The 13551-nt window shown below is 43.9% G+C and overlaps 1 protein-coding gene across 1 annotated transcript in view; it reads right to left on the bottom strand.

Moving 5' to 3' along the window:
- STT3B (STT3 oligosaccharyltransferase complex catalytic subunit B) overlaps positions 1-12181 on the bottom strand; it is a 46084-nt gene extending 33903 nt beyond the window's left edge. Inside the window, exon 1 of the mRNA XM_015853900.2 lies at positions 11776-12181. Within this exon, the coding sequence (XP_015709386.1) occupies positions 11776-12014 (239 nt within the window). The 5' untranslated portion in view covers positions 12015-12181. The remainder of the gene's footprint in view (positions 1-11775) is intronic.
- Positions 12182-13551: the final 1370 nt, after the last annotated feature.

Below are 13551 nucleotides of genomic sequence, written 5' to 3'. Positions count from 1 at the left end.
TGCCCCACACTTAGAGACACAACTGATCTCTGCAGTTTTGTTGCAAATAGAGCCATTGCAAAAGAGAAATATACATCCTGCAAGTAGTCGCTTACAACACTCACATTTGATTTACTGATGCAATAAAATGGCATGAAGTTCTGTAGTGATATGGCCATGTAAGTTCAGAAAAGATTAAGGAAGAAGTTATTTGTCTTTTTTTCCTCCCTGTTGCTGGAATGCAGCTTAGCAACTTTGCTCCTCCTCTCTGTAGTATCATTCGACTAATCCCTGATGGGGAAGAACTGCAAACAGCCTAAGCAGAAACAAAACCAGACAGCATAGCCAGGACAGCTAGTATTTTTCAGGTGCAACATTCAGCCACGCTCAGTGCAAATCCTGAGTACCAGAATGTGTATAGAACAAGCCTTAAAAAATGACCATTAAGAATATCAGAACTTTCCTGAAGCATTTGAAAAAGATTACAGTACTTCTACAGCTACTTCTTGGTATGTTATTTTGACTGCTTCCGACAGCACACTGAGCTTTGCAAGTGCTAACATCAGGAACTGCATGCTGTCAGTAGCTTAATGATACAAAATGCTAAAAGGAACATACGGCCTACTGTTTTCAGAGAGCCCAGGGCATCTTCAATATTTTTGCTAAATAACTGCAAGCTTTTTAAGGCATGCCATGACCACTCCTTACACTTTTCACACAATATACTACATCTGAAGCCACAATATGCATCCCATCGCCACTGTAGCAGGTGGATATCTGTCTACAGTTTCAGACAATTCCTCTGATGCCTATAAAGCTTTTTCATGACCTTTTTTTCTGCCTTGCTTTTGAATTATTCCATGTCTAAAGGCAAATTATTAAGCAAAGTTAGTTTTAACAACACCAGAAGTTCTACTTTGCTAGAGAAGTCTGCCTTTCATAGCATTTCAAAGATTATAAACCTAATAAGAAAATGATGATTCCATTTTTTCCTCAGACTGTCAAAATTCCCAAAAGGTTTTCATGATTATTTAAATATAGAATCATTCAAAATTACTGCAGGGCACATTTGAATGTGTTTCTTCTTCTCTACTGGACAAATACTTCACTGCAGATAGCAAGCTATGACTGATATCAATACTGACAGTGATGCTCTGACAGTAACACCTGCATAAGAGGCTTCATTTCTCCGCTCAATACAACACCAGCTCTCACAACTAGAAAGGCACTAGAGTTATGTTTTTGTTTATTTTCCCCCTGAGCAGTACTGGGTTACTTTGTAATGCATTACCTTGCATCATGAAGCTCTGAAAGCTTTGCACCAAATTCAACAACATGTTTAAGGATGGTTCTTCCAGACAAAGCAGGCTTTTAATATGACAAAGGCTGATTAATAGCTTCAAAATTAGAGGCTATTCCCTAAAAATGCACTCTTTAGTACATCTCCTAATACATCTGCTATTCCTCCTACTGCAATGAATTCTTAGTTACCTGAATTCCCTGACTATGCTTTTTTTTAGCTGTCCTTCCTGGCTTTAGGTTCTGTTTTGTTCAAGAAGCTGGACCTCTCATAGCACACTTGTTCAGCTCTATCTGTTACAATATTGTCTTATTGACCACTACAAGGGATACTGCAAAAATAATGTTTTAGAGTGGATAAGAGTCAGAGAAGAAGCAGACTGTCTATCTACCTTGAACAACTTCAATCCAGTGACTAAGATCAGAGTAAGAAACCTAATTTTATTTAACTCTGTACATGTCTGCTTAAATTCCACTGACCCCTTCAGTAACTTGACATCAGTAGACAAATGCTGCATTATGCAGATAGACATAGCTGCCTGCTGACCAAACTCAACTGTATGCCTAACATCTGGAGAAACATATAGATAAGTTTAATTATGCCCTAATTGAACAAGCTGAAAGGAATAAGGCATGAGCGTAGTCCAAACCACAAATGAACAAAGAATGGCAAAAAGGCAATGCACAACTCTAGAATGCCTTGTACTAATTACACACCCAAATTTAACTGTGGCAGCCATCCTTCAGTTTAGTTTTGCTAGTTAAAAGTTGTGCAGAAGCGCTCTTAATCTGCTCCAGTGCCCAAATCAGATAATTAGCTTGAATTACATCTAAAAGCATACCACTCTAAAGATAATTTAAACTATTTCACCTTATTTTTTTGCCTGAAGCAGATTAGAAGCACTCCCATAATCCATTAACACAGACCAACATAAAGGATGGCAGCCTCTAGATGAGGGCAGAAACCATTCCAGCTGTTAGCAGTGACTACACAGATATTCTCATGCTGAAGGAAATCAGTGTGGTAACAGGAGGTCACCAATAAGATAAGCAAAGAGCAAGAAATGATGACAGAAAGTGGTCTTTATCCTTCCCTGCAATAGACAGACAGGATTTTATCTTTCAAAGTGTATTTTGCATTCCTGATCCACATTTACTGTCAGATTTATTGTCAGAAGTATGGCAAGAAGAAGTAAAAATTACTTCTCCCCTACATCTATTTCATATCTTTCATATTGCTTCCAGTAAGCCTAAATCAAAACAAAAATGCAAGTTTTCACTGAGTTTTATTCAACATGCTAAAAACTGCACCTAACGCATACTAATATTTCTATAAAGACTACACAAAAGAATCACAGAAGTATGATAATAAAACATGATTTGCTTTTTATTAGGTAACCTCACAGAAGCATTATAGATTAAGTGTACCACAGTGACCACACTGCTTAGCAGTTAAGAGAGTATTTATAATTAATATTAAATCCCTGCCATGTACTATGTGAAATTAAAGTTGTATGTTTGTTGTTTCATTACACACCTGATTTCTAGTATTCTTTCGTCTTACTATATTGTAACTATTAACTTATTCAACTGTGCTCCTCTCTTTCTTTAGATATCCAGCCAAATCCAATTTGTGTTTAAAAAGTTATCTAAAAGGTGCCTGTAAAAAACCAGAAGAAATGGATGTGGGGCAATAGTTTTAAAATGAGAGAGGCTTAAAATTACAGATACTCTCTGAAGCCGTGATGCCTTCCTAACACAAATGTTGTCACAGAAATATTCAGGCTGTACCCATCTTTCATATGCCCAGGAGCATGTTCCAAAATACATCACTTCCTTGACAGGCTGGCTACAGTAATGTACTATTTGCTAGTTATATCCCTTCTGTCCTATATTATTGAACAGTAAAAGAGCAGGGTTTAACTTCTAACGCCACTTTATTAAGTGACAGGCCCTCACTTGAAGTGCCGTGTCTTGCCCTTCTCCCACACTGCCCTGTAAACTGGGTTAAGGTAAAACGAACATCTGGTTGCACATGAAACAGAATAGGGCAGGGGGGATACTAAAACAAGAGGATCAGCTGTGGTTCAGGCAGGGAAGAAAGGAGGAATATGGCAGGGGATATGTAAAAGTTGTTGGGAAGGACCTAGCAGAAATTCTCAGGAGATGGATCTGAGGTCACATAATACTAAATCATCTCCTCACTCACTCTCCAGAGATGAATTAAGTTGGCCTGTTCCAGGCCTTTCCACACTTCAATCCCCACCAGACGGGATGCCCTCCCAACTCTCCACAAACGCGCATTTAAATTGGAAGAGTGACTAGAGTTGGCCATGCTAATTCAGAAAAGGGGCTCAGATCTGAGTGGTTCAACATCCCATATAACCAGTCAACCAACAGCAATCTTATTTCTGGTGGAACATTTAAACAGCACAGTCAGAGAGCTTTAGGAGGAACTATTGGTATGTTCACCCCTGAATAAACTGCTTGTTGGTCACAGAACTCATGGATACCTGCGGCCAAATGAGGATAGCAGATGTGACAATACAGCAGCTCACTGCCACTGGAAAGGGGAGTTTCCTTCTTCCTGCATCCAGTCACATTCCCTGACACCTGTGTTTACCAGATTTCTGTCACTTGCTTTATTAGTGTGCTAGAAAATTATCCCAAGAAATGACCAACAGATGTTGGCAACCTCAGGAACTCCACTTGCTTAGAAGCTAACAGGGCCATCTAAACCTCTCCCAGTAAAAAAGACTGGGCTTTCCTTTAGGAAGAGGCAAGGAACATTGGTACAGTAGCAGCACATTACAAGATTAAAGCACTACAGGTTCTTTGGCTCCTAAACATGTTTAGCCAAAGCAGAACATTTACATTTGTCATTACCAGCAGTAGAATGACACTGACCTGAGACATCACAAATTAAGACACTGTCACAAATATTTAACTTAGTCTCCTCAGTGTCAAAATCTATTTTCTACTTGGCAAATGAAAGATTAAAACTGTTGCGGTGCAGAATAAATTGTGAGACATATGCAGCAGCTTTTTTCAATTATTACCTCAGACATTTGAGGTTGGATAAATCATTCCTGTGTAAGATAAGTATTACCTGTATAAGATAAAATACAGCACTGTAGCATTACAGAGCTTTTTAAAAAACTCAAACACCGCATTGGCTCTAATGATCTTTATTCTACAGTAAAGCAAGCCAAAGAGATACCCATTTACTTCCACTGTTAACATCAATATAATGCCAAAGCTCCAATTTTGTTTCACTGACTTTCTAAATGAGAAGAATTGCAACTTTAAGGCATTTTATCTACTGCCAAAGAAAAAAAACTAAAGGCACTTTGGAAGGCCTTTAATAGCCAAATGATAAACTTGAAATGTTTCAGTTGTGAAAATGAAACAGTCTTTTCCAAGATATGCACTTGAAACAATATTTACAAAATTCCAAGTTATTCAGCTGAACTTCCCAGTGAGTTTGTGATAGATTTAGAATAGGAAGGAAGCACATTCAAGACAGGCAAGAGACAAAAATAAGAGCTGAAGACGCGCAGAAAGGTATTTAGGACAAGTAGGCTTGTTTTGTTGTTTTGCTTCTGACTCAACAAAACGCACTGCTGTATTTTCAGATCCTTTGCTTGTAGAATGCAAGTGTTGGGTCCAAACCGTGGTCTTTCCAATCAACTCAGGAATTAAGTCGGTGCTTCTCACACCTTTTTCCTTCAAATATCCCTCTATTGTGAAGACTGAATAAAAACCAAAACAACAAAGACAATGAAACAACATCTTTCTTAGAGCTAAGCAAGAAGTAAGCTGCAATTTACAGAATAATAATTGAAAAAAATATGTAATAATAAAAAGCATTTGCAATTCAGTGGGGACTAAAAAAAGTCACATAATGTAGGTTGCCCAGCTACATATGCTAGAACAGTGTAAAATGACATAACGACATGCTATTTTTCCTTTCTTGAGAATTCATTTACCATTCAAACAGGATGGATAGTACCCATGAATGAGATGCGTTCAGCGTGCCACTTTTCTGAACAAATGCAAATAATTCTATGTAAATGCAAAAAATTCTATGATTCTGTTAAGAACAGCACCAAAAATCCACAAACTGAACTCAAATCCCTGGTGGCAATACTGTTTCCTGACGGTTTTGTTTGTTGGTTTTCACGAAGAACCTTTTTGCAAAGGTGTATTGCAATTCTATCTCCATGGATTATCAGCTGAACAGAACTCTGAAAAGCTCTTTAACTAACAAACTAACTTGAACTGTGTAAATAAAATGCTGTAGAACATGGTATGAGTAACACCCAGGAATAACTCTTATCGCAGTTCACATACTCCAGTCATTTCTATTAGACAAGCTCTTTAAAAAATTAGATCTGACACTGGACTTGGGTCTCCCACACCAAATATACACTTTAAATGCCACTTTCTGCTCTGTGAAGCTCTCATGCACAAGTACCCAGTTACTTCTTGATGAAAAGAGACCATTTCTTTTGCTAAGGCATAGGGATATTGCCTCACTTAATAGCAGGAGTTGTGAAGTGTAGGAAGAACTCAATTTTCCATATGCCAAAGGAGCTTTTACCCAGGGAAAGCCACCTAAGTTGAGAAATAAGGAAGCTGAACTGTCCTGTTTGTATCCATGGCCATAAATAAATTCCTTCAGCTGTTCCAGCTTCTCTAAGGTGCGGTGTAATGTTAGGGCCCATGTAGTGGTACTTCCCAAACCCAGACCTATCAGCTACTAACATTAAAAACATCTCAGCTTGATTCCCAGCAACACTTCAGATAAAGATCACAAGCTCTGCTCAGTCATATGGCTGTAAATGAGTCTATTGGACATGCTGCAGACATAGAACACAGAAAGACTCCAGCAACAGTCCCACTTCTTACCCGTCCCAAGTTCACTTCATTCTCCAAGCACGTGGTAAATCTGATGGCTAGAAGTTTCGCTGAAGGACTTTACAATAGTAATAAAAAAATCCGTGCATGCCCTGCCACAGAGTACAGGTTGCAAAAGCAGCAGCTTTGCCAACTCAGCTAAGTAGAAGGAAGCCCTCAGGACTGGCGCTACATGTCAGTATGAATGTACCTCAAAGCGCTTGCAAGCACAGAATTTTCAAGAATTAAGCAGGAAACTTTCTGCAGCACGTTCACAGACATCCATTAAATGGGAAAGAACCTGTCTGCATCAGGAGAGATGCTTGTGGAACAGCAAAGACATTCAAACACATCTACCCCCGACCCATTTTTAAGTATCTATGGGATTTCAGATTTGCCTGCTAACTTTGCCGCCTAAACCTGCCCCCACAAATCCCCACCTCAAATTCAACACAAGTCAGATTTAAAACATGAGAATTCGGATTACTTGTTGCCAAAACCAGGGGCTGCTGGAATTACAACAGGAAGCAAAAGAAAACCTTTAAAAGCCACCCTTGACCTTCTGTAATGAAATCAACTTTCTGTTCAAAGAACAGAACATATTAAGCCGCTCAAATAATAGAATACCTGCTAAGAGAAGTCCATTCAAGGATTTTCATCATAGCAGTCACTCAATAACACTTGACTTGCTAAAGCATTTTTGAAGACTATTTTTTTTTTTTAAATCACAGTACTAAAAGCTAAACTTGTTGGTTCAGTTCAACCCAGCCTACAAAACAATCCCGATACATTTTGCTTTTCAAGTTTCATTCCACAAATCAATAGAAGGGCGGGTACTCTGCAAGCACTCTGTCTCACCAACACTGTTCCTCTTACCTTCTCATCCATAACCCCATTACTACAAGCGCGTGAAGCTTTCTCCCCTATTAAAGTTGGGCTACTGAAGAAAGAAACAATACCAACAGTAAATGTGATAGAAAACAACAGGAGAAATGGATCAGAGCTTTGATTCTTGTATGAATGGCAGACACTTTGAAACCACAAGAGGAACTGCTTTTAGCTTCTTGGGCCTATAGCCTGACAAAATGAGTCTCCCCGCTCAGCATCTCTCTGTTACACTTGCAACTTAGTCCAACAGGTCTTTGTCAGACTGTACTCCTTCCATTACATTTCTAATACTTAACACTTTCTGCAACTTCCTAAGCAGCAGAAAAGCCAAATACACTCAATTTCACATCTTCTTGACTTGGGACCATATCAACCTTCCAACATTTGGAAGGTTGCTTCCAAATGGCCAAGTATCTGAACATGGAAAGGCTGTACAAGTCCCTGGAAAGAAAACACTAAAATCCAAAGGCCATCCTATGCTGACAGGATTTTGAAATATAATCCTATCAAATGGAAACAAGAATATTTCTCATTTCATAGAATCAAAAGGCTTGAAAATGAAGAAAATATGTAAGTTTTTAGCATTAATTTCTCTTGACATTTTCCAGCATCTCAAAATCAATCCAATATATCAATCCAATAATATTCAAACTGGATTGCAACCAGATGTTTTCCCAAGGTCTGAACGTTGTCAAAGATTATAAACAAAAGGAGATGGCTGGGAAAAGAATGTTAAAGTGGGTGGGAAAGGTTTCCTAAACAGATCTGCATTTGTGTGCTCACCTTTCATAAGGTTATGGGATGGGGTGAAAGCCTGCAGAACGGCAGCAGTTTGGAGATGACGGTACCTGCCACCACTCAAGAACAACACACTTACTGTGTAATCTGCCTTCCAGTTGCCCAGCAAGAAAAGCCACTAGCAGGTAAGCAACAGACAGTTGAATTACCTGGGTAGGCCGCATCCACCCACAGCCTACAGACAGAACACCGTTAATTGAGCTTATCTACTTTATAAATACAACATCATTCTCCTTGCCTAATTTTCCCCCCTTATGAACAGTTGTTTAAGGTACCCTCATTCACTGCTACCTACCCTTCTTTCATCACTCTTGCGATGAAACACTCATCCATCCCTCACACCCTGTTTCTACGCATACACACCTCTGTCCTATCACTCAACCTGATTTTATCCTGTAAAGTCAGTTGCTATTTGCATTCTCTCCTAACGCTCATGTTCTTCCTCAAAAATAAAGAGACTAAAGTGCAATACAAAAATTGATTGTGGGCAGGTTTGGAGAACTAAAATGCTACAGTATTTGGACAATTTCTGTGCTCAAGGTAAAATCCTAATTTCCCCTCAACCTGTCTACCTCTGAAATGTCATCGCACTGGCCTTACCCTTATTTTTGCCAATTTATTGCCAGTCACCAGAGTCCGCTAACAGCAGCTGATGATATCAGTGATAAGTTGCTGTATATACAAACCACACTTACCCCTAGCACAATTATGTATGATAAACAGCAGCCACCCTGTTGACAGCAGGTGGTTTGAACTGAACAATAGTGCCAAGATGGAAGAGGTAAAGTTGTGCACAAGCTTGCTGCACCAGAGCTGGCAGGACAGTAGGACACAACGTGCCTGGAAGCAGGAGGCAAACCTGGCTGACAAGATCCCGCTGGTGCTGCATGGCACACGTGAAGGGTCTCGTACCCAAGCACAAGAGTTTCCGCATTCCAGCTTCAGTCAGCTCTTTTGCTTCTGTGGTAGCTGTTAAAGTTCTCAGGAAAGACAAAAGTTTGACTTAATGCCGTGGGATATGATTAATGATTCAGATACTTTTCTCACACGTGACAGTGGTGAGAGCTGTGCAAACAGAATGAATGGTGCTGTTTTGATAGCACTCACCAAAGACTACCAATGCACTAAAGGTTGTTCCTGCTTTAGTCAGTAGCATTACCAGTGCGTGACTACTACTAATGTACCTGTAGACTTATCTATGTATACACACTCAGCTTATAGGTTATTATGGGTACGTGTGATGTGAGTGGCTGCATGACACAGTATAGCAGCCGGTTGCACAGTGGATGCAAAGCAGCATATAAGGGGTGAAGCAGTCCCGTTCTGGTATTCTGTAAGTCTGGTTGCCTTGGCTGGGCAGCCATCGTGGCACATAAGGCAACACCAGAAAGAAGGAAGGAAGAAGCTGGACAGCTGGGTTAAGCACAGTTGTACTTTCACGAACAGACCTCAATGCACACTCACAAGTGCGTAGCACAGATATGACGCTCTTGGTTCACCCAGCTGCCACATCAGCCAAACCGTGAACCAAACCTTAGGCAGGAAACCTGCCCACCTCAGCATACACTGGAACCACTGCTCAAGTTTCGAGTTCTTGGTCTGATAACAAAATCCTGAAGTACTGCTGGCTTTTCCAATAGCCAAGAACAGCTCCCAGTCAGTGCTGACTGACTCCACGCATCAGCTCCCAACCTAGGACAAAAATCGCACACGTTTTTCGTGGTCTCTGAATCAGCTCAAGCATGGCAAGTAAACAAAGCATGGGAAATAGAGTGGCAATACAATTTGAAAGAGGTATGCAGCGTGAAAGAAAACAGTAATCCCAGTAATGATAATCAGGCCACAAGTTTGTAGAACAGCATGATGATAACAAAATACCAGCTTGTTTTCCCTCAAACGAGCACTGTGTATTGTAGAGGAGATCAAAAGCAAATGCTGCCCTCTGTACTGCACTGGGCTGCCTATACATTGGGAAGAAATGACACCTGAAGAAAGGCTCAGAAGCAAGTTGTACAGAGCACCCCAACCCCTCCAATAGAAAACTCACCTTACCAGCAGAAATCTAACTGGAAGCAGATGCTAGAGATAACAGAGCATTTTGATCCAGTTAACTTACTGATAACCCAAAGCAAACCTCCCTTTGCTTCCACCCTAAATTCCCTATGCTTCTTATGTGCACAGGGGAAAAGGGATTTCTTAAGTAAAGGAGAAAGCTTCCTACACCTCAGTGGCAATGGTGTTTTCCATTCCAAAGACTAACAGATTCGCTTAATGCTCCTGATTTTACCACACAGACCACAGCTTTCTCTCATCACAAAACAAATAACACAGAACAGATGCTTATGCCCTTATACAGGCTTGACAGAAAAAGCCAAAGGAATGGGAAATAACATGGAACTGTTTCACTGACACCTAAAGGGAAACAGAAAGCTGCTCACCTGCACAACCTGCTAAAGAAGTGGTTAAAGAAAATAAAAATAGGGCACTGCTAATCTCTTTTCATAAGCGCTTTTCCCACATCACATTCAGGTTTGTAAGACCCTTATAACTGTGAGAAAACACTCATTCCTCACCACACGGCAGTATTTGGGAACAACTGCTGTTTGTTTTCTCCATCAATATCACCGCTGCAATAGAGAACACTTCTTTTCCCCCCAGTTTCTACCATTTTAGGTTCTTTCCTACTAATTAACTTAAGTGCGTTCGCCTCCGCTGTTCCTGGCGTGCAGCAACATGACACTGGCTCTCAACATCTCTCTGCTTCCCACAGACCTGCACTAAAACCACTGAGTTCTGTCAACTTTGCTGCTCCCCACGAGCAGAGCTCCGTGCAACAGCACAGTGCAACAGCACAGCAGCGGTGCCCTGTTTGCACGCGCAGGAAGATGACTGTGCAATCCCGCCACACTGCAGGTTATCTTCACAGCCATCACTGGGGCCACAAACCGAGCTCTCCTGGCACATTCCTAATGCCCTTGAAGGCTTAGCAACGAGTTATACAAGCCAACGCTGTGCAACTTCCATTCACCCAAGGATGAGCCTTCTGATTACGGCATCCAGATAAAGTTGTGCAAAGACGTCATTTGTATCAAGTTTCCTCCGCCACCGATTTTTTGCTTAGATTTCGATCTGAAGAGTTATAAAAACTCCTCCCCAGGACTTGACCCTGGGGTTATACGCTCCCTGCAGCTTCATGGAGCCGTGCTCCCCGCTGTTAACTTTATTAATTAAGAGTTTGCATTCCTCCCTTCCTCGTCTGCAGAAGGGCACTTAAATTTGGGGCGACTGCCCGGCTCTCTGCAGATATTTGGCTTGCAGATCACAACGCACGGATTGCTTCGTGCGACGCTTAAAAACAAAGCGATTCCTTGTTCCCTCCGCCTGTTCTGTGCCACGGTTTCTGAATGGATTACATGAGAGACGGGGGAGAAAAAAAAACCAACACACACACACACAGAGAAAAGAGGAAGTTGTGCTTTTGGACCACCACAGCGGTCCACACGCTTTACACAAGGGCTCTGAATGCAGCAGCAGCGTTAGGTTTCGATGATCTTAAGGCGGATTTCAAAACAAAGCACCTCCCTCCTTCGCGTGGCATCAGCCCTACGAGACAGGACGTTCCATGGAAGACACAGCGCTCGCTTCCAGGAGCCCACCAGCCGCACGCCAAGTTGCGGATAAGCGCGGTCGGGACGCGGGCACGTCCTCGCACGACGCTGTCACTCCCACCGCGCCCCGACTAAGCCGGGGAAGGAGGGAGCGCTGTGGAAGGAGGGAGCGCTGTGGAAGGAGGGAGCGCTGTGGAAGGAGGGAGCCCCGCGCACGCCGCCCCGCTCCCTCCCTTCCTCCCTCCTTCCCCGCCCGCCTCTCGCGGCCGCCTCGTCCGGACGGGGCCCCCCCGTGTGCGCTCACCAGGGGTCGAACTCGTGGATGATGCTCTCGAAGCGGATGACGGCGAAGAGGCGCGAGCTGAAGCCGGCCAGCCAGGCCAGGAAGAGGATGGTGAAGGAAAGCAGCGACTGCCAGCCCGCCGGCTGCGACAGCCCCCCCGACAGGCCGCCCCCCGGCCCGCCGCGGCTGTTAAGCGGCGCCACGGAGTTGGCGTTGGCGCCGGGTTTGTGCTTGCTGTCGGGGGCCGAGTGCTCCGCCATGTTGCGCCCGGGGCTCCCTCGCGGCCGCTCCGCCCGGCGCGTGCGGGGAGGAGGGGAGGGGCGGGGGAAGGGAAGGGCGGGGGGTGGGAGGGAAGGGGCAGAGCCAGCCCGCTGCCGCCGCCGCCGCGCTCCTCGCGGGTCGCCCGCCGCCGCCTCGCCGGAGTCGGGCTCTGCCTCGCTCTGCCTCCCGCCGCCGCCCTCGGCAGCCCAGGGGCGGGCGGTGACGACGGAGCGGGGAGGAGCGAGTGCACGCAGGAGGCGGGAGCGCACGAGCTGGCGGCTGGCGGGCGGTTTGACATTGCCGCCCTACGGCGAGGGAGGAGGCGGGAACCTAAGGCGGGAACCGGGGGGAGGGACCGACCAATCGGCGCTAACCGGAATTCGGTGGCAGCCTGTCACGAAGCGACAGGTATTTAAAAGGGGCGGGGCGAGGCGAGGCGGCCAATCGGAGTGGAGAAGGGAGCCGTCCCTCAGTGATTCCACTTGGCTATCACCGTTCTGTTGTGCTGCCCCTCTGCTGCCATCTGGCACACGGCAGCAACATGGAATAATGTTGGAAAAGCTCGATCTCTACTGCCATCCCATCAACATCCACCCGCACAGAATCACAGAATGACCCGGGTTGGAAGGGACCTCAAGGATCATGTAGTTCCAACCCCCCTGCCTGGCAGGGCCACCAAACATACACCTTTACTAGATCAGGTTGCCCAGGGCCCCGTCCAACCTGGTCTTGAACACCTCCAAGGACGGGGCATCCACAACCTCCCTGGGCAGCCTGTTCCAGGGCCTAACCACTCTCCTAGTGAAGAACTTCCCCCTAACATCCAACCTAAATCTTCCCTCTTTTAACTTAAAACCATTTCCCCTTGTCCTGCTATTGTCAGCCCTTTCGAAGAGTTTACTCCCCCCCCAACACTGTGGGCCAACACCATAAAATAGGAAAGATTTCTTTTGGGGCAACCCGTGTCTATCCAATCTAGTCCAACCATTACCAATACTTCCCAGCTAAATCATATTCCTCAGCACCACATCCAGACGTTTCTTGAACACTCCCATGGTTGGTGACTCCACCACCTCCCTGGGTAGTGCATTCCAATGCCTGACTACCCTTTCCGAGAAGTAATACTTCCTAATGTCCAGCCTGAATCTCCCCTGACACAGCTTAAAACCATTCCCTCTAGTTCTATCACTGATTACACGAGAGAAGAGCCCAACCCCCAGCTCACTACAACCCCCCTTCAGGAAGTTATAGAGAGCTATAAGGTCTCCCTTGAGCCTCCTCTTCTCCGGGCTGAAGTGTTTTTAATGAGCTGCTCAACTGGCATTTCTAGTGAAATATATATATATATATATTTCTTTAATTGGGTCATGAACAAAGAGCAAAAGTGGCTAGAAATCTGCAGCTATCCATTGTTTCTTCAGGTGCATCAACTGGTCGTACAACAGGCTTAGACCTGGGCTGCTCTTCTGAGATGACTTGTGGTATTTCCATTCTCACAGTTGGATCCTGTCTTTGGTAACAGCAATTCAAGGTTAA

This window comes from Coturnix japonica, chromosome 2 (assembly GCF_001577835.2).
Source record: "Coturnix japonica isolate 7356 chromosome 2, Coturnix japonica 2.1, whole genome shotgun sequence".
Lineage (NCBI taxonomy): Eukaryota > Metazoa > Chordata > Aves > Galliformes > Phasianidae > Coturnix > Coturnix japonica.
The sequence above is the reverse complement of the archived record's forward strand: the minus strand, read 5'-3'. Positions and strand labels throughout refer to the sequence as shown.